General features: G+C 39.9%; 2 protein-coding genes across 3 annotated transcripts; both read right to left on the reverse strand.

The window, feature by feature from the left end:
* Window positions 1-1076: 1076 nt before the first annotated feature.
* Window positions 1077-7001, reverse strand: mlec (malectin). The gene is made up of 6 exons (XM_079250651.1): window positions 6841-7001; window positions 6215-6440; window positions 4321-4499; window positions 4003-4179; window positions 1561-1618; window positions 1077-1383 (listed from the first exon to the last, which is right to left on the reverse strand). The coding sequence occupies exons 2-6, from the start codon at window positions 6417-6419 to the stop codon at window positions 1139-1141; spliced, it is 864 nt and encodes a 287-aa protein (XP_079106777.1). The 5' UTR covers window positions 6420-6440; window positions 6841-7001; the 3' UTR covers window positions 1077-1138.
* A 2729-nt stretch (window positions 7002-9730) lies between these two features.
* cabp1a (calcium binding protein 1a) lies at window positions 9731-17361 on the reverse strand (the record flags this gene model as incomplete). Of its 2 annotated transcripts, XM_079251094.1 has the most annotated exons (8): window positions 9731-9756; window positions 9849-9921; window positions 10062-10136; window positions 10240-10349; window positions 10439-10582; window positions 10690-10720; window positions 12403-12588; window positions 14372-14506. In XM_079251094.1, the coding sequence occupies 8 exons, from the start codon at window positions 14504-14506 to the stop codon at window positions 9731-9733; spliced, it is 780 nt and encodes a 259-aa protein (XP_079107220.1). The 2 variants fall into 2 exon arrangements, with proteins under 2 accessions (XP_079107220.1, XP_079107219.1); XM_079251093.1 differs by lacking the exons at window positions 12403-12588; window positions 14372-14506 and adding an exon at window positions 16642-17361.
* Between the last annotated feature and the right edge of the window lie 299 nt (window positions 17362-17660).

The raw sequence follows: 17660 nt of genomic DNA on the forward strand, positions 1-17660 counted from the left end.
ATGTTTTTTCACTTTCTAATGAAATAAAACAAAGACATTCTTTGGTGAAACAAAAAGGCAGACATGCAAAATGAGTGAGTAAAAACTAAGGCAAAAATAATCAAATACAGTAATATAATTCTTGCTCACTGGAGTTTCAGCGTTTCACAGCATAAGCTTTGCCTCTCGCCAACCACACGTCTCGTTCTATAAAAAGGATTTAAGGTGTGAATTTCAAAAAAGGATCCATCTTTTGTGATCATTGCTGGACACTTCCTATGGTTCTGGAGTTGTCTACGGTGAAACAGTGCTGTTCATTAAGCAGAACCACATGCCACAAACAGCTCTGTGACACCCAAAATATGTTTCATGTAAAGGCAAGCAGACATAGACAGCAGAGGAACCACCAGCTGACTTCATCTCTGCACATCTTATGGCAAAATATATGATGGCACCTCGACACAAGGCCAAGTAGATCTGAATGGAAAGATACAAACGCTTCCAAGCTGAGAAGAATGGGAGCCTCTCAAATGGAAACTGCACTTCCATTAACTGCCTCACTTATAGTTTCTACTCCATTTAATCAGTTTCTAAGCAGCACCATTTTCATCCTGAAGGTAACATGTCGACCAGATGCTGAGCAGGAGTGTTTAATAGAGTGTGCTTCCTTGCTACACCCAGTACAAAACAATGCCTTTAGTTTATAAAAAGGGCCCAGAACAATCACTCCTGAGCATCTCTTAGCTGTGGAAATGTGGCTTCAACCCATGAAGACTGGCACCTGTAAACCCTGCCCAGCCACCGAGTAGAAATGACTAACATTGTTCAAATGGGGTTAGCAGAGGTGGATGTGAAACACATTCAAAGAATCGCACAGCATACACTTCCAACATCTCCTTTTCTGTCAACAGCAGCGGTTGCTTCTTCTGGCACTGGCTTCCCGAACAGTTAGCGTGTCTTTTTGTCCTCCGTTGTCCTCTTTTTTTCCCCCCAAGCCTTCGGCTATCTCCTGTGTGTATGCTTTTCCCTGTGCTACTGTTGCCACCTTCACCTCCTCTCCCCACCCCTCTCCCCAACCCCCACCCTTTTTTCCCCTCTTTCTTCAAAGTACCACGTCCATCTTAAGACTCCCGATGTCTCCCCCACAGTGAGTTTTGGCTCACAGCCGGCAGAGGCAGAACAGTGTTGGGATGAACACCCCAAATGCAACAAGGATGGGAAACATAAGGCTGCTGTTGTCTGCTGCGTAGGGGTTTGGTGTTCGGGGACCTGACTGGACCCTGTACTTGGAACCGGGCGAGATCTTTTTCTTCCCACCTTCTTCACCTCCTTCGCTTTCTTCCTCCTCCTCTTCTTCTTCTTCATGCTTCTCCAAGCCGGGGTGAGGCTGAAGTTTTGGTACATCTGTTAGAAAAAAAAACATATGAAAGTGGTTGAGGCAAGTTAAAGCAACAAAACACACAAAATACAAGAACAAAAAAAATAAAGACACTTATACACAGTTTATTAAAAAGTGCACTATGGATGGAATAATAGCTATAAATAATTGAAGGGGTGTGTTTCCTATCTGCTAAGACTCACCTTCTAAAGTCCCCTTCATAACGTAGAGAGCGCAGATCTTGGGGTTGTCATAATAACCCTGAAAAGGACAATATGAAAACATCAGTGTGTGGTGCTTAATGTAAGCAGGACTCTATCTGAGCCTTTATTAGCAAAACACATTTGATGTACACAAAAGTGATGACAAAACCGGTTTCTCACAATTAGCTGTAATCATGTTTGCTTTCAAAAAACCCCAATAAAGCAGTCAGTACACGTTTACATGCATCTTATTAATGTTATGTACCCTCCTACATGGCTATTGGGAAATGTAAATACACCACTTATAAGAGAATAACTAATGGTAGTATCCAGAATAAGACAATGTGTCCCATTTTTGTCATTTAGGATGGACAAATAGGTGACCAAAGATCTACTCATAGAAAGGATAAAGAAGTCTGAGCAGAAAGGTTTTAAATTCAGCCATTTTACAAATTTAGCCTACAACCACATGCTCTACAAACCTAGAAAGATTAAGGTAGTCATTTTACTTAGAACAGCTTAGAAATAATTTTATTTTCCAAAAGAGATGCACCTGTTTAAGGTGGATTAACAATAGTCAGTAGCTCTTCAATTTAAAAACAGAATCTAGTCTACGATATAGCAAATGTGGCCCGAGTAAGGAAGTTAGTGCCAAATAAAAGCTGACAAGGCAAATCTAATTTAAAGCCAGTCTGAGGAAACTGCCAAACATGTTTTACTTTATGTCAATATGACAGCAGTCCTCTGCCAGCACACTCCTACTTTTTCTTCTTAGCTGTGTTCGGACAAATTCTGGGCAGGAATGAATGAGGACAATAAAACTGTAGCAACCGAGGTGGTACACAGTCACTTTACTTCACTGATCTGTGTGTGTGATCCATTAAATCAGAACTATATTAGGTTTTTTAGTATGTTAAAATGAATAAATTTACAGCTAAACAGAGGTTATTTTAACATTTATGTTCCTCATGGGTTCATTCAGATATTTATGTGAAAAGAACCAACAGGGCTGCATGATGTTTGCTAGACTGGACAGTAATCCAGTAACATAAAATACTAGTCCAAGGCTTGGACACATCTACTCATTCAAAATGAATGAATGGATGTGTCCAAACTGTTGATTAGTACCATGCATAACTAAACTTCTCATGTAGTCACACATCAACATGTCATATTGCATTAACCGCTCATCTCAGTGTTTCAGATATGTCACAGTTGTGTAAAACATAACAGCAGCAGATCGAAGCAGCTTAAAATCACACTTTTATCCATGTTAGAAAAAACCAACACCACACTAGTGAAGATTAAGCTGCACTGGCATAACAACGTGGGTTTTATCAGCTTAATAAAAATAGGTTCTTTTAATTCACTCAACACCATGGCCACAGTCATCAAAGCTTCCCTGAAAAGTTTACAGGCTCATATTAATTAGACTGCAGGTTTGCAATAAAACTGACATCAACCTAACAAACAGGTGTTGTTTTATTTAACAAAATGGTGTCAGATGGGAGCCGCTGAAAATATCACGACAGAGTAAGAGAACAGCTGTTTCAGCGTCATCTCAAATGATTTCAAGCTATTTTCTCTTGTTCATCTGGTGCAGATTTTGACAAAAAAAAAAAAAAAAAATCAAATAGAGCAATCTGGTGCAGTTTTTTTTTTTTATCCTGGAGAAAACTATGGTGGGAAAAAGTTTGGAGTCTTCTGACCACATGATTATAAGCCAAAATCCTCCTGCTGCATGTGTGTGTAGCTGTCCGTTAATGTAATCACTGCAATTTTATTTAATAAAAGTTGTTCAAATTTCAGATAAGGACACAATAGAATATACTAAAATATGTTGGATGGTAAAATGTTGCAAAATTAATCTGGATTTACCATTTTTTAAATGTTCTGTTACTTAATTTGGGCACAATAGTGTCTTGTGTACTCCCTAGACTGTAATTATAAGCTGAAATGGCTCAAAGTTCTTCAAAAAGCTGTAAAATAGGGAATTTTCCACAACAGATAGTGGTCGATTGTTCCCGTTTTTTGAACTATAATAACTTCCCTATCATGTTTTTACCCACAACCTGCCTTAACCTTAACCTACTTAAGTCTGGGTATGCTTGTGCATCAGTTAATGTTTTTTGTATTGAGATTTCTTTCCTATTATCAGTACTATACAATGCAAAATAACTTCCTCTTCTGAACATTTGCTAGACACATGACAAGTGTTGTTTTGCGTCTATCAGTTTCAGGATGAATATATTTCCAAATGAAGGCCGGTCTGAACTCACAGATTTTCACTCTGTAACAAACCAGCTGTCTCTCTGGCAGTGGGTTCACAGCAGTAAAAATCACAACTTTTAATGAAATCTTACTTTTTTTTTTTTGCTGTTTGTCCTGCAAAATAATCCCCTTCTTACTAATGTTGACCTACAGAAAAAAATGTCAACTCACCTTTACAAACTCTACAGTGAGTTTGCCGTTGAAAGTGGACACCTCTCCTTGCACACTCAGCTTTCCTCGTCTAATAGAAAAGGCCACAATCTCATCGTGAGCAGTACTGTGACCCACTCGATCAAAGATATCCAAGTCTTTTACCACAACGTGGCCATTTAGACGGACATCAAACACCTACAGAAACATATTCCAAAATAAGTAGTGAGAAATAACTAATTTTCATGAATCCAAAGTTTTGCAGCTTATGAATTGTTAAAAAAACCCAACCAAAAAAAAAAAACACAACAGACTTTAAAATGACTGATGAATTAATACCTTTTGCTGTGACTGTGCAAAGTAAACCTCAGCAAACTTCAAGACTAGTATATAGTCTCCTTCCTCACGAATAGGAACATCATATCCAAAAGTGTCTTCATTGTAACGTTCTGTCTGATACAGAATCTGGTCCTCTGGACTGGAGCGCAGTATTGGCAGACGCACCCCATAATCTGATGCTACAAAGGAGAACAACAAGTCTCAATGTGCACAATGCTCATAAACCTCTTCAATAACAACAACACTGGAAAAAAAAATTGAACGAGAACACCACATTTCACAAACAATGCCCTTTTCCGAATTTGACAGATTCTAGTCTTCTTACTAAAACAGCAAGCGGTCAACTGTGGTGCCTTCATCTTGCATTAACTCAGTGTTTCTCAATTCCGGTCTTCAGGCTCCCCTGCCCTGCATGTTTTATAGGCAACCCTACTTTGGAGAAATCAGCTTTTGTATGAGGAAGTTGTGGTAAGGCAAGTCTCAAAAATCTCACCTGACCCTTCTCACGTCCTCGAAGTACAACCGGCTGCCTTCAGGGCGGCGCTATAGAGCAAGCAAATGCAAGTACAACCGTTTTAAGCTCTCTTTTGTCCTGACCTCGATTTCCCTGCTTAACAAATAAATCAGCACAGTCCAGCCTTCCTCCACTTTCCGACCGGGGTAGGGGGGGGACTCAGCTGTGGATTCACTACCCTAGACATCCAACCTCCCTAATGTAAAGTTCAGGGGAATGTAGACCTCCCCCTTGGTTGCTCCCAATTTATAGGGCAGGGGGTAGGCCTTCAGCTGGGGATCTCTTGTCCATCTACGCTCACTCTCTTTCATCCCTTCGCTCCTCTTCCATAATCTCACACACACACACACACACACACACACACACACACACACACACACACACACACACACACACACACACGCATGATGCACTTTACTTGCACAAGTCTGTACCAATTTTTCCTTAGTTATATATATATCGATTTTACTGTATCATTGTTATGCCTCATCTTGTGTATACTATTGGCTGTGACGATTTGCTTTTCTCCCAATTTGATTCGATTCCGACTTTTTGGGTGCCGATTCGATTTAAATTGCGATTCTCAAAATTGTTCAGTGTTGCTGAATTTTGTAGATAAAAAAAAAATATATATAAAACTTTTTTTTTCTAGCAATTTTTCTTGATTTCAGGTAGGACAAAACAACACAGTAGCCAGACCATCATTCTGCTGCTACAATGCCCAAGAAGACAAGTAAAAAGATCAATAAAAACAATAAAAATGACAAAAATTTTTAAATGGATTAATTTTATCTAATTGGAAAAAAAAAAAAAAAATCAATTTTAAAATTGTGAAACAAAAAAAAAAAAAAAAAAATCCCAATTTTCGATTTGATTTTCCCACCCATACTAATGTGTTAATGTATGGTGTCTGCAGCTGAATCTGCACTACATGCCAATGACAAATCTACCCTGGTGGGATAATAAAGTTTAATTCATTCATTCATACTTTAACACACCTGAATAAAATAAATGGCTCCTGAACAGGCTACAAAGAACTTACTGGGGAAGTTCAAAAATCTGACTCAGGTGCTTTGGAGGAGGATCATGTCTAAAACAGGCAGGGCAGGGGAGGTGGCCTGAGGACTGGAACTGAGAAACACTGCATTAATTGTACGTCTGCCTCATGGATGGAGTCAGGAATTACCCTCTGCGGTGTATTTGATCATATCACCTGCTTGCTTTGCATGCTGAAAGGGGCGGGACTGCAGCTCTCTATGCTGACTCCTCATTAGTTAGTACTTACTTGCGGAAACCACAGCAGCATGCAGAGGTTCGTGCTGGCAACATCTTCCTCTCTGCACGAGCTCATAGAGTAACCCCTAACAACGTTACACTCACCTTTGCCAACTTTCCCTTCCAATGGGTCCTTTTTGAAGTGAATACCATGTACGTCTACATGTGTTTCACCTCCAGAGTTTACAGCCCAGATAACCCGCTCCGAAAGGCTTGGGCCCCCGCCGTCCGCCCAACACTGCCTGGACAGCAGCAGCAGCAGCACCGCTGCGACCAGCCCGGCGACCAGCTGCGCCGTGACCCGCTGCATCGCCTCCTCTCGCCGTACAGCCTACATACAGAAAAAGTCAGGGTCGGGAATTGCTCGGGTTATGTTTAAGATAATTTTTTGTGTCCAAGTAACCCTTCCGCATGTGACATTAAGCACACAAGGTTAGCCAGCCAGCGTGTCTTAGAGGCATGAAACATGAGACCCGTAAGTTAGCCAGGAAGCTAACCGGGTACCATTTCCACACAGATGCGGAAAATGTCAAGAGGAATCACTAACAAGTACACCAACTTAACGTGAACAATTTTATGACACGTCACCATGATATCCAGCTCAGAAAGCAACTATTAAAAATAGTCATAACTAGCAAATAAAAAGGTTAATAATCCAGCTAACCTACCTGTCTAACCAGAAATTCTTGGTGAATGAAAGCCCAGCTAACGTGAATGCAAATGTTTCTTACCTTCCACAAATTCCTTCAGCCTATCTTTTGTCAGTGTGTTGGCGCAGTCTCACCGGGTTTCTACAGCCTAATATAAACTGTGTGCAAATTTTCCTAGTTGCAGCTTTTCACGCTGACTTTCATTCAATGTGTTTATCCAGATGAACATTTGCACTGCTGCTGCTAGCTACAACAGCTGCCAGTGGACGGAGGCGGAACAGCGCTACCTAACCTTTCCCGAGATCACTGACTGACAGGTAATCTGTCGAATCACATCGTACTGTCAAAGACTTCCGACTTATTTCACACATTTTATATCATAAAATAACCACATTCTGTATGGTTATAAATTAAAAAATGTTTTTTTGTTTTTTTTTAAAATATTAAATTGTACATGATAAGGCACGACTTCAGATTTGTGAAGAAAACAAACCACCGATTCATTTATTTACAGTCTGAAGCTTTGGATCTCTTACAAAGTGGCTAAGTTATTGTGAAAACTTGTTTTTTAAAAAAAAAGTATTTATACTATTAATTTGCTGTTGTAATCGTTTTGTTCCCTCATTCCGGCTGTAGGTGGTTTACTGCTGTCATCTATCAATTTTTACAGACGCCAGCAGTTGGAAAATGAAAGTTGATTGCAATGGCAATGCAACGATGAATTCTGATACAAGTTAATCAGTCGTTTCCAACTCTTTCACGATTAATTTCAAGCGACTGCAGCATATTTCAAATTGTTCAGTATTATTATTACACGTGTTCTTAAGGAAAACGTCACGCCCCCCTTTTTTTTCCCCCAGTATGGTATGGTCCGATTTGTGTCCAATCAGGAGAGTCCAACGCAACGCGCATACTGTGCACTTTCAATTTGACCAAGAAGAAGAAGAAGAAGAAGAAGAAGAAGACGAAGGAACAAATGAATGAAGATCGTTTCCATGGCAACAGTAACACTGCGTTGGTGAACATACGCTGAAATACTCTGTCCTTGAAATGAAGCCCAGTAGCTCATACTGAAGATAAAATGATTCCTTTTGTTAAATGAAATTTGTTAGGCTGATATCAGAAAATGAGAGGGACAAAAATAATACTAAAAAAACACAAAAAAAAACCCCCATTAAATGAATTTACAGTCAAAGTCATTGTAGAGAATTTTGTGGTGTACAAGTTGCTGCTTATTTCCTGCCACATACAGTGCAATACTGTTTCTACAGAAGAGGGCTATGAGGCAGACTGTACTGCAGTTATTTTGGGGATGTTCATGTGTTTGTTACAATTTCTGACTTAAATTTGGATCAAACTTCTTTTTACACTTTTAGAATTATGTTTCCAAACTAATTTAACTAGATAGTTACTGCAAAAGGTTTAAACTTTACTTTGTCAGATCTACCAAAAGGAACCAAGTCATCTTTATAAAGTATTTTATGGATACAGTAAAGCAGCCAAATATGTTCTTTTAAATGAACAAGTGTAATAAAACTAAATTCTCATTCAGAACTCAACAAGCTGAGGTTCACAATGAATATAGCACAGCTGCCATCGTTATATTCTATAATCATTTTCATTTGGAGACTAGTGCTGTTAGATTACTGCAGTATTGCTGCAGGTAATGTATACCCACCCTGCAGCCTTACCGTTGACACATATAAATAATACATATCCTAGAAGACTCAGTACATTGAGAGACCGCATAAGTGCCATGATAAAATCTTTTGGACGAAACACATTTTCCACACCAACCACAAGAATAAAGGGTTCTCAAATGTCAACACCTTTTATTTTTCTATTTTTGACCTGGCAGATTTTTTATTCTTTTACTTTATTAGACAAAAATGCAAATGTGCATACTAAATTCAATAAATTGTTTTCTTTGGCATGCATAAAAATTCCTTGGACAACACAGATGTGTGGGACATTATCACATCAAGAATCATGACAGTGACCAACAAACAGTACAGGAATGAACATAATCAGATCCACAGTCAATACAGTTTACGTTTGTCATTCCTACTGTGTAACCTCATGCAGGGCTAAGTACAGTTTTAAAAACAGCTATTACTTGTTCCCAAGTTTTGGGAATTTTAAACCTGTGAACATTAAAAGACTAAAAGTCTAGAGATGGTCAATATTGCTGCAAACCACTGCTTGTCAGTGTCAGTGAGCACTTTGGCTTTCTCCATTTAAACTTTAAGAGAGTTGCACATCTTATATGGTCTTGTTTCTACTGCCCCTGATCTAGGACGAGTGAATAACAAAAATGCAAGGCATTTCAAAGATCTGCTTCTCATTAAGATCAGAGATCTTTTTTGTTGCATGTCATACAGTGATGCTTTTCATCAGCCTGGACTAGCACAGTAAAAAAAAAAAAAAAAATCACAGATGGTCACGAAGGTACATTACTGGTGTGATATTGCCACTTGGATTCCTTGGTGAAGCACCATTGAAACACACAGGTACTTCCACAGACAATTTCTAATACAACACATAGCGTGTGATTATATAGAGAAACATTCAACAGTGCTGATATTTTATGTCTTTCCTACATGTTCCTGATGTTGGTGTATATCAAAAGCGACATTTTGAAAACAGTACCATGTAGAAGATGAGACAATACCAACAATCTATCCACACATGAAGTTATTTAGTGAGAATTAAAGTGCAAAAGAACATGAATTAGACAATCATCAGCTATGCTACAGCAAATTCTGCCTCAGATTAACTAAAGACTTCTCTGGAAGAACACTTATTGATTGAAAGTGTGAGGTGACTCCTCGCTCCATAACATTCGAGGCGTTTTATTTCCAGTGTATTTAGATTTGGATGGCTCAGAATATCTTGGCATGTCCTTGGTAGTACGTGGACTTATGTGAAGAAGGACATAGCTTCACATTCAGGACCGATCATTTCCATGATCTTAGCGCGACATCATTCGTACAAACTCTGAAATGAAACGAGAAAGAAAAAGAAAAATGAATAACAATGTAAAACTTCACAGCCCAGCTGAAATAATCCAGTTTTGATATTTGTTATACCCTCAAAGTCAACGAGTCCATCCCCATTCAAGTCCACATCCCTTAGGATGTCTTCCACTTCTTTCAAACCAACCTGGAAAAAGAAATTCTTGAGTAAATAAATAGATAAGCATACCGGTTGGTAGACATATCTGAAAACAAACATACATAGATTTTTAGGGTGAAATAAGTTTAGAAGCATGACGTTTTTTCTCTCTTTCTTTTAACACTTACTTGTTGGCCCAACAGCTTCCTCATTGCATCTCGGAGTTCAGATGTGCTTATGGCACCATCGCCATTAGTGTCAAACTGAAAACAAAGAGAACGACAGCAGCATTAGAGACAAAAAACATTATACATTAACATAAACAAATAAATTCAGTAACTGAAATTTCAATATAGACACTCCTACCTCCCTAAATGCATCTTTTAATTCCTTTATTCCAATCATATCTGCGGTTTCAGCAAGGAGTTTTGGGCCCATTAACTCCACAAAGTCCTCAAAATCAACATGACCTCCCACTTAAGGAGAAGAGATTTTACCACATAATATTAAACACCAAAACATCTCCGTAATAAATCATAAATACATAAGACAGCTAAGTACTTACAGTTCATGTTTATTTGCTGACTCAGCTCTATCAGCTCCATTTCAGTGGGCATGTATCCCATTGTCCTCATACAGTTCCCAAGATCTTTACAGCTGATGAAACCATCCTTGTCTTTGTCAAACTCTTTGAAAGCATCTCGCAGCTCTGTTATAAAAGCAAAAAGCGGTATCTTTTAAGTGTCAGAAGTGAATGATTTTATATGAAGCATTTCAACACAATGTTAATGAAGACTGACAGGACAAACATCTTACCATCCATTTCTTCTGGCCGCAGTTCTCTGTCCTGTTAAAGTAAAACATGTTATTAATGCCCAATTTAAAAACAAATCACAACAGATGAAAAGCAGGCATTATTAAATCCTAACAAGCCTTGTCTGCCTGTGAGCTACATGCAAACATACCACTGACAACGCTGTGACCCGAGTGAAGCCCAAATCTAGATCAGCGATCTTTTCCATGACACTCCTCCGTCGTGTTGCTAATCTCAACTAAAGGATGCCTAAAAGAAAAGATGTGAACAGCTGCCTCACATCATGACAACAAAAACAGGCTGATCCTTATAGAGCAGTAGGCTACCGGTAATTGTAACTCTGCAGTTCACAGAAGAATCCAACTGTTTTCTTCTTCTTTTTTTTTTTTTTTTAAGTGCTTGCTTACAATGAACGCAACCTTTAAAGGGCAGAGAGAAAGGCAGACATATCCCAGAGCCTTCAGGGGTTAACAGCAGGAGTAGTGAGATGTCTAAACACAACATACCTGCTGACGTCAGGCCCGAAGAACAACCGTACAGAACCACACAGAAAACAAGAGTCACATGGGCCCAGAAGAATTTAGCAATCCAACACTAATTAACACAGCACAATCAGCACTTCTGTTAAAATAAGCTTTAAGTCTCAAGGGTAATTTTCTTGGATAAATAAAGGTTTTATAAATGAACTATTTTTATGCCCATGAACCTTCATCACTGACATTTCATAGTAGAAAATGTTTACTCCCTACATCCAAATCGCCATCATGATCAATAACCCAGAAGTGTAAAAAAACGACCCGCATGAGTTGTTTAGTGTGCAGATTACTTTTAAGTCATCAAATGTCAAGACATTTAAAGAAATATAAGGTTATTTGTGCTTTTAAAGTTATTGATGCCACTTTCAAAGTTACAACCTTCTGTCAATTGACTACATTTTCCACAACAAGAGGAAACAAGATGGAGACCAAACCTGCATAAAGTTAACAAAATTCAGCCTGAAATCATAAATGCATGATTCTTATTTTAATTTGTTTTACATGTGTGATTTTATAAATTGAAAATAAAAGTTAGGACAGGGGTGCAGCCATGTTTTACCTCTCTTTCCAGACTTATCTACATTGTATCTTAGGTTTCAGCGATACATTTGGGAGCATGTGGAGTCTGGAAGAGTCTAAGCGCTCTTATACAAACTGAACGTCAGGCTTATTCAAATCGCAGGTGATTTCCAAAACTTGTGGTTTTGCCACTTTTGGTGTGTGGGTGTTTGTGAACTGAAAACATATAAAAAAGTTATTTATTAAACCCAGTTTTTTATGTTCAACTGCCAGACAGGTAACATTTTAACAACAACTATACAAAGTAAAGGTGAATCAGCTCAACCTTCAACCTGTTCCAACATGAAAAGTGAAAACTGCTGATCTAGTGCGACACCTGCAAGGCGTCAAAGGGTAATGTGGCGCCTGCAAGGTGTAAAAAAAAAAATCGGCACGCGTTGACTTTGAGGGTAGAACAAATTTAAAGCACATTGATTTGACTCTGCGCTTATATATGAACTTCCAGTACAATCCCCCCCCCCCCCCCCCCCCACACACACACACGTGTTCCCTACTTTTATAGCTGACGGCATTTATCATGCTTGTTTGGAAATAATAGAAATCCTAGCTTTGCTAATATGAACATAGCAGATGAAAGCACGTTTGTCCAGACTTACGTACAGCCTGCCTGCTCTTTGCCATGCCTTTACTCAGGAAGACACAGGTTTGTCCCAATATGTTGCTCACGAAAACGCAGTTTTGTGTCATGGAAACAATGGAGTCCTGATAAAGCCCAAGATAGTCTGTCTGGCCAATCTCCTCACATGACAGCACCAGTCTGAGCCTCCTCTCAGCATCCTGGAGCATCTTTCCATAAGCATGCAGACACAGAGCAGAGTAGACATGAGTAGAGTAGGGATTTGTAAGCTCACATAAGAAAGTCACTAATTTGCTTTATGTTAAAGAAGGTGTCTTCAAATTCATAGTGATGTGTATCTATGTCTATATCTTTAAATTGGTTCCTTACTAGGTCTTGAAATTGGTCAAATACAACCTCAGATGAACTACAGCACATACAAAGCTACAAAGTGCCCTTATCAGTTAAACTATAAATGAATGAAAGAGTGATTGGTTCATTTCTAAACAACTCCATGACCGATTGTTCACAAGACAGTTGCCTATCTTCCCAGAAGACGGCATCCCAGCAAGTTCGCTCCGAAAACAAACAGCTCATCTGCAAACTACTCTCTAGATGCCTCAGTTAGCATGTTAAATATTAAGTTTCATGACATACAGTCAGAAAATGTCTGAAGAAGACAGACTTGTTTGAAAGTATTGTCAAAAGAAACCTCTCTGTTAAAAGAACATTACAGCTAAACCAAAAAACATCTGGAGGAACGTTTCCTGCAAAGATGAAACCCAAATAGAGAAATTTGGTCACGATGTGCCATAATAAATTTGATGAAAACAAAAACAAAGCATATCAGTGGAAAAAGAACATCAAACAAGAAGCCATCAGCTAAAACTTGGCAAAAATCGATTAATGAAACATGAAAATAATGTCAAACGCCTAGTAAAAAACTACAAAAGAAGACCAATGCCTGCAAATGTCACTGAACTGAAGCAAAAACAGTGAATAAAAATATTCCCACAACAATGTGAGAAATGTCAAACAGATAATATTGCTGCTGAATGTGGTGTAACAAGATATGTAATAATAATGGAGTGTACTTTTCCTTACACTGCTTCTTCACTCCGGCTTTGTTGCTGTTTGTTAAGTAATGACACAATATAATATTGTATTATTTGCTGTTGTTTATCTCTGGTTGTATTTTCCGTAATTCTAAGAGTTGGTAAGGATCAGATAAATTTTTACTTTGTCCTTATCCATAAAATCTTAAAAATGAAAGTGAGCGCAACCTAGTCATATTTTGTGAAACAACCCTTCTTAAACACTCGCGCGGTAAAAACATTTTTACCGCGCCGATTTTTACATGTCCGTTTTGTACGAGTGTGCAAGAGTAATGATGTCATAAATGAAAACATGGCAGAAGGTTAGCCTAAATACATCTGTTAAACAACATGATGCCAACTTTCCACTCATTGTTCATAACAGTTTACTTGCCACTTGTACAGACTGGCACCTCACAACTATACACTGTCGCAGGAAGAGTAAACATACTCAGAGGAAGAGAAAAGGCAAGCAAAGCAGCAGGGCACGAGAGACAAAAGACACTGCAGAAGACATTATGCAGCAGAGACATCAAGACACGTCTTCTTCTGTGGGACATTCAGTTCTTGTTGGTAAATAAGTCTTGTATAGCAAAGGATTGTGAAAATCTGGAAGCACTTGTAACACAAGTTTAATTAAACTCAGTTTGTGGTGTAGTCACAGAAAAATAACAATAAAGATTGCGGCTATCTAATCCTAAATAGTTAAAAAGTGATCCACTGATTTTCTTTTTCTTTATTTTGAAAAAAGGGAAAAATTTTAAATTTAGTTACAAAAAATAATGCAGCTAATAACAGTTCTGAAATAATGCTAAATAGAGGAAACGTCTGAGAATGCAACTTAAAAGTCTAGTTTCAGTATAAAACGTGTCACAAAAGCAATCTGATGAAGAGTACAGCGCATGGAGGAAGTTCTTACCGCTCTCAGTGGCCAGTTTAAGCAGTTTCCCATTCCAAAGGAGAAAAAAGGCGTTAAATAGGACCATGAGGGCTTTCTCTCTGTTAGGTTTGCAGTTTTGAAAGGAATGTAAACTCTGCTTTCAGCAAGACCCATGAAGCCCGGGTTGCTAATTTGTACCTCCAGAATGAAAACAGTGACCTGACCATACAGCCTGGGTTAGCCTAAATGAACTTAAGCAACACTAAGCGCGCCAAAGAGTGCAGGAAAGTGAGATGGAGAGAGGATGCACAAGGGGGAAAGTGAGAAAGCAACTGAGGGAGGGATGTGACCCAAGAATAATGCCTATTAAAGGTAAAGAGACGTCTGAAAGATATTTCATGCAACTGTCACACCAGCCAAATTGTTGATTATTCTGTAAACAGCACTGACACTTCAGCAAAAAATCACCAGCACCAAACATTAGAATAAACAAGAGAAATATGGAAAAAGCATTTAGCTCTCCAAGGGAAATACATTCATTTTAAAATGTGCACCTGACATGTCCAGGGTTGCACACGAAGAGGTTTATTCTTTCTGAGCTGCAAACATCTGTTTAAAAGAACACTCTGTTATGACCTATTTTTCTTTTCTTTTCTTTTTTTTTTTTTGCATCACTTGCAATCTCCAATGCTAGAAAACAGTTTGCCATTTTCTAGCCTTGGGATTTAATTTGAGTGGTTTTTTTTTTTTTTTTATCTTCTGCTTTTAGTTGGATTTTTTTCTCCTCATCTCTCACAAAGCATCCTCTGCCCTCTGCAGGCAGTTACAAGGTTACTCTGACCTACAACACGCCAGCCACATGGCACCATACAGAGACAGACATGATAAGAGAGAAAGAAGCCGTCCACTACTTATGTCTGCATGCACAGAAGATTTATGAGAAAAATGGTTTTCTTCAAGATAGGTTTCAAGCTATTAACTGTACCTGATGAGCATCTGTTGTAGCACATACAGCCTGTCAGGCCACAAGCTGCAGCCAAAGGAGCATCTTTGATGAATGTATTGTACACACTAACTGTATTGCGTGTAGCACTCAAACCATGTGTTACATTTCTGTCTGCCACTGTACCCTTCACCATCAACAGTAGGTGTCTCATCAAAGACCGTTTTCAGGTCACGCTAATGTTTTCACTGAACTGCTCCCAAGCTGACTCACTGGTTATTTGTAGTGATGGCTTTCATACTATGAAATCTACAAGATGTTTTTCCCTGAAGCCACAAAGGAAGAAATTTCCATGCTTACACAAGGACCCCGTTCTTTTTGACAGCATATGGAAATCATTTCCTGATAAAAATCGAAACACCATTCAAGGAAACAAAAGAACGACTTCTGTGGAATACTCCCAGTAAACAACAATTATCAAGAAGCAAACTGGGGGAATGTGGAGATCTTCTGTGCAAAAATAAAGCTGTTTGCTTTCATAATGTGGAAAATACACAAAATGGCAGAACTGATAAGAAGACAGGCACACAAGGCTGTACTTCTTCCTTTTGTATAAATAGATCTGATGCTCAGAGTACAGCCTCCCTCAGCCACAGAGGCATCGGGGTGATTGCCTTCAGACACAAAACATAATCAGCCACAATGTTCCTGAATGATGCAGAAACATGACTGTGGCCTACAAGTATAAATGTGTCTTTTTCACCAAAGAGGCATTAGCACATCAGAGATTTCCACTTCTGTGGTACTGGAACATTTTATTTGCCTCAGCACATCCACTTCAATCAGAAGCAGCAGAAGCCTGATTGAGGAAATCTGTAGGAGGCAGCAGTGTATTTACAAATTACATAAGAAATACGTAGAATCTGGTTTTCTTCTGTAGCCTGTCCAGGACTGTTTGCAGAGCATAATGTGTATGAATTGCAGCCAGGATGTCAGGATTAACTAATTTATGTCCATGTGTACTCAACACAAACAAAGCCAAACTTCAACAGATGAAAACTAATCAAATCTATCATAAGAAATCCATTCAAAGAGATTTTGAAGCAGGTTGCAGGAAAATATCTTTCCTTCAGCGAGCCTTTAATCTGTCAGCCCTCAGAACAGCCTGACTCATTAAGCTATATAAAACAAAACTGTGATAAGTTATGGAAGTGATGTCCCAAATCCTACTCAGAGTAGCCTATATTTTTCTGAGATAGGCCTGTTTGTGCATTTTACACACTGCATATCAAGTCAGAATCAACCTGCTGAGCAGCTGGGAATATATTGACCAAACTTTTGTTTTCACTTGATGCCATGACCTTACCTGGCCAAAGAGTGAATTGAGAATGGTCCGTAAATTGACATCAGATGTGGAGGAAGCAGCACTGGACCTCCTCGAACGGCGTGACGACCTGCTGGATGGCGGGACAAGAGAGCATGAGGACGGGGAAGGACTGCTGACCTGACCCCGGCCATTGGCCAAGCCGCCCCTCTTATCCCTCGGTTCACAAAGCGGGGCTCTGTCGTCGGTGCTGTCTGATAGAGAGGGTACCCTGGGGACGGGGCGGGGGTGCGTGTGATTACGCCGGGGATGCTCAGGTTCAGGTGGTCCTGCTGCCGGCGGGTGGTCCTCGCGGTTGTGTTTCCTGCGGTGGTGACGGTGTGCGGGTTTGGACGTCCTGCAGCGTTCCCTCTCTCCTTGGCCTGCGTCCCCGTTGGCATCCGACAGAAGGGGGACTTGGCTGTGGGGGACATGTGACTTGGACTTGACCCGCGTGGCTGCATTGTGACTACTGTCCTGGCTACTGAGAGCGGGGTGGCACAGGGGTCTTCTGGCACTCACGTCGCCCTCGGCTGACCAGAAGGACTCCTCCGTTTTGCTGCTGCTGCTCTGGGTTGCTGCGGGACGGTGGTGATGCTGATGGTGATGCTGACCTCTTCGGCTATCTGCTGTCTGTCCAGGGAGGTGTGTCGGTCTCCTCGCCACCGAAGAGGATTTCAGAAGGGAGGTTGTGGAATCAGATTTAGGAAAGGAGGCGCTCATTGCGGCGGATCTGATCTAGTCTGCTTCCGTGGGTTGTGCATCGACATAATTTTCTCCACCACTGTCAAAACATGGTCTTCAGTGAAGCCTGTCCGCTTTGAGTTGAGCTACATTTCACCACCTGACTGCTGTGCACCAGCGCGACCGGAGCGCGCGCAGACAGCGGAGCAGAGGAGGCTCGTGCGCTGCTGCAGAGCGCGTCACCTGCTCATTAATGATTTCTGTGGCAACCTGGTGGTGACGTGGCAGTAGAGGCTGGTGAAAAATCTCCACGATTCCCCAACTTTCCATGAGGATGT

This window comes from Telmatherina bonti, assembly GCF_933228915.1.
Source record: "Telmatherina bonti genome assembly, chromosome: 13".
NCBI classification, from domain to species: Eukaryota; Metazoa; Chordata; class Actinopteri; order Atheriniformes; family Telmatherinidae; genus Telmatherina; species Telmatherina bonti.

What these genes read in the sequence shown, in the direction of transcription:
- mlec (XM_079250651.1), bottom strand. Translation starts at nt 6,419, where the DNA reads ATGCAGCGGGTCACGGCGCAGCTGGTCGCCGGGCTGGTCGCAGCGGTG. An exon ending in TTGCACAGTCACAGCAAAAG is followed by an intron (nt 4,180 to 4,320) that starts GTATTAATTCAT and finishes ATGTTTCTGTAG; the next exon opens with GTGTTTGATGTCCGTCTAAA. An exon ending in TCACTGTAGAGTTTGTAAAG is followed by an intron (nt 1,619 to 4,002) that starts GTGAGTTGACAT and finishes TGTCCTTTTCAG; the next exon opens with GGTTATTATGACAACCCCAA.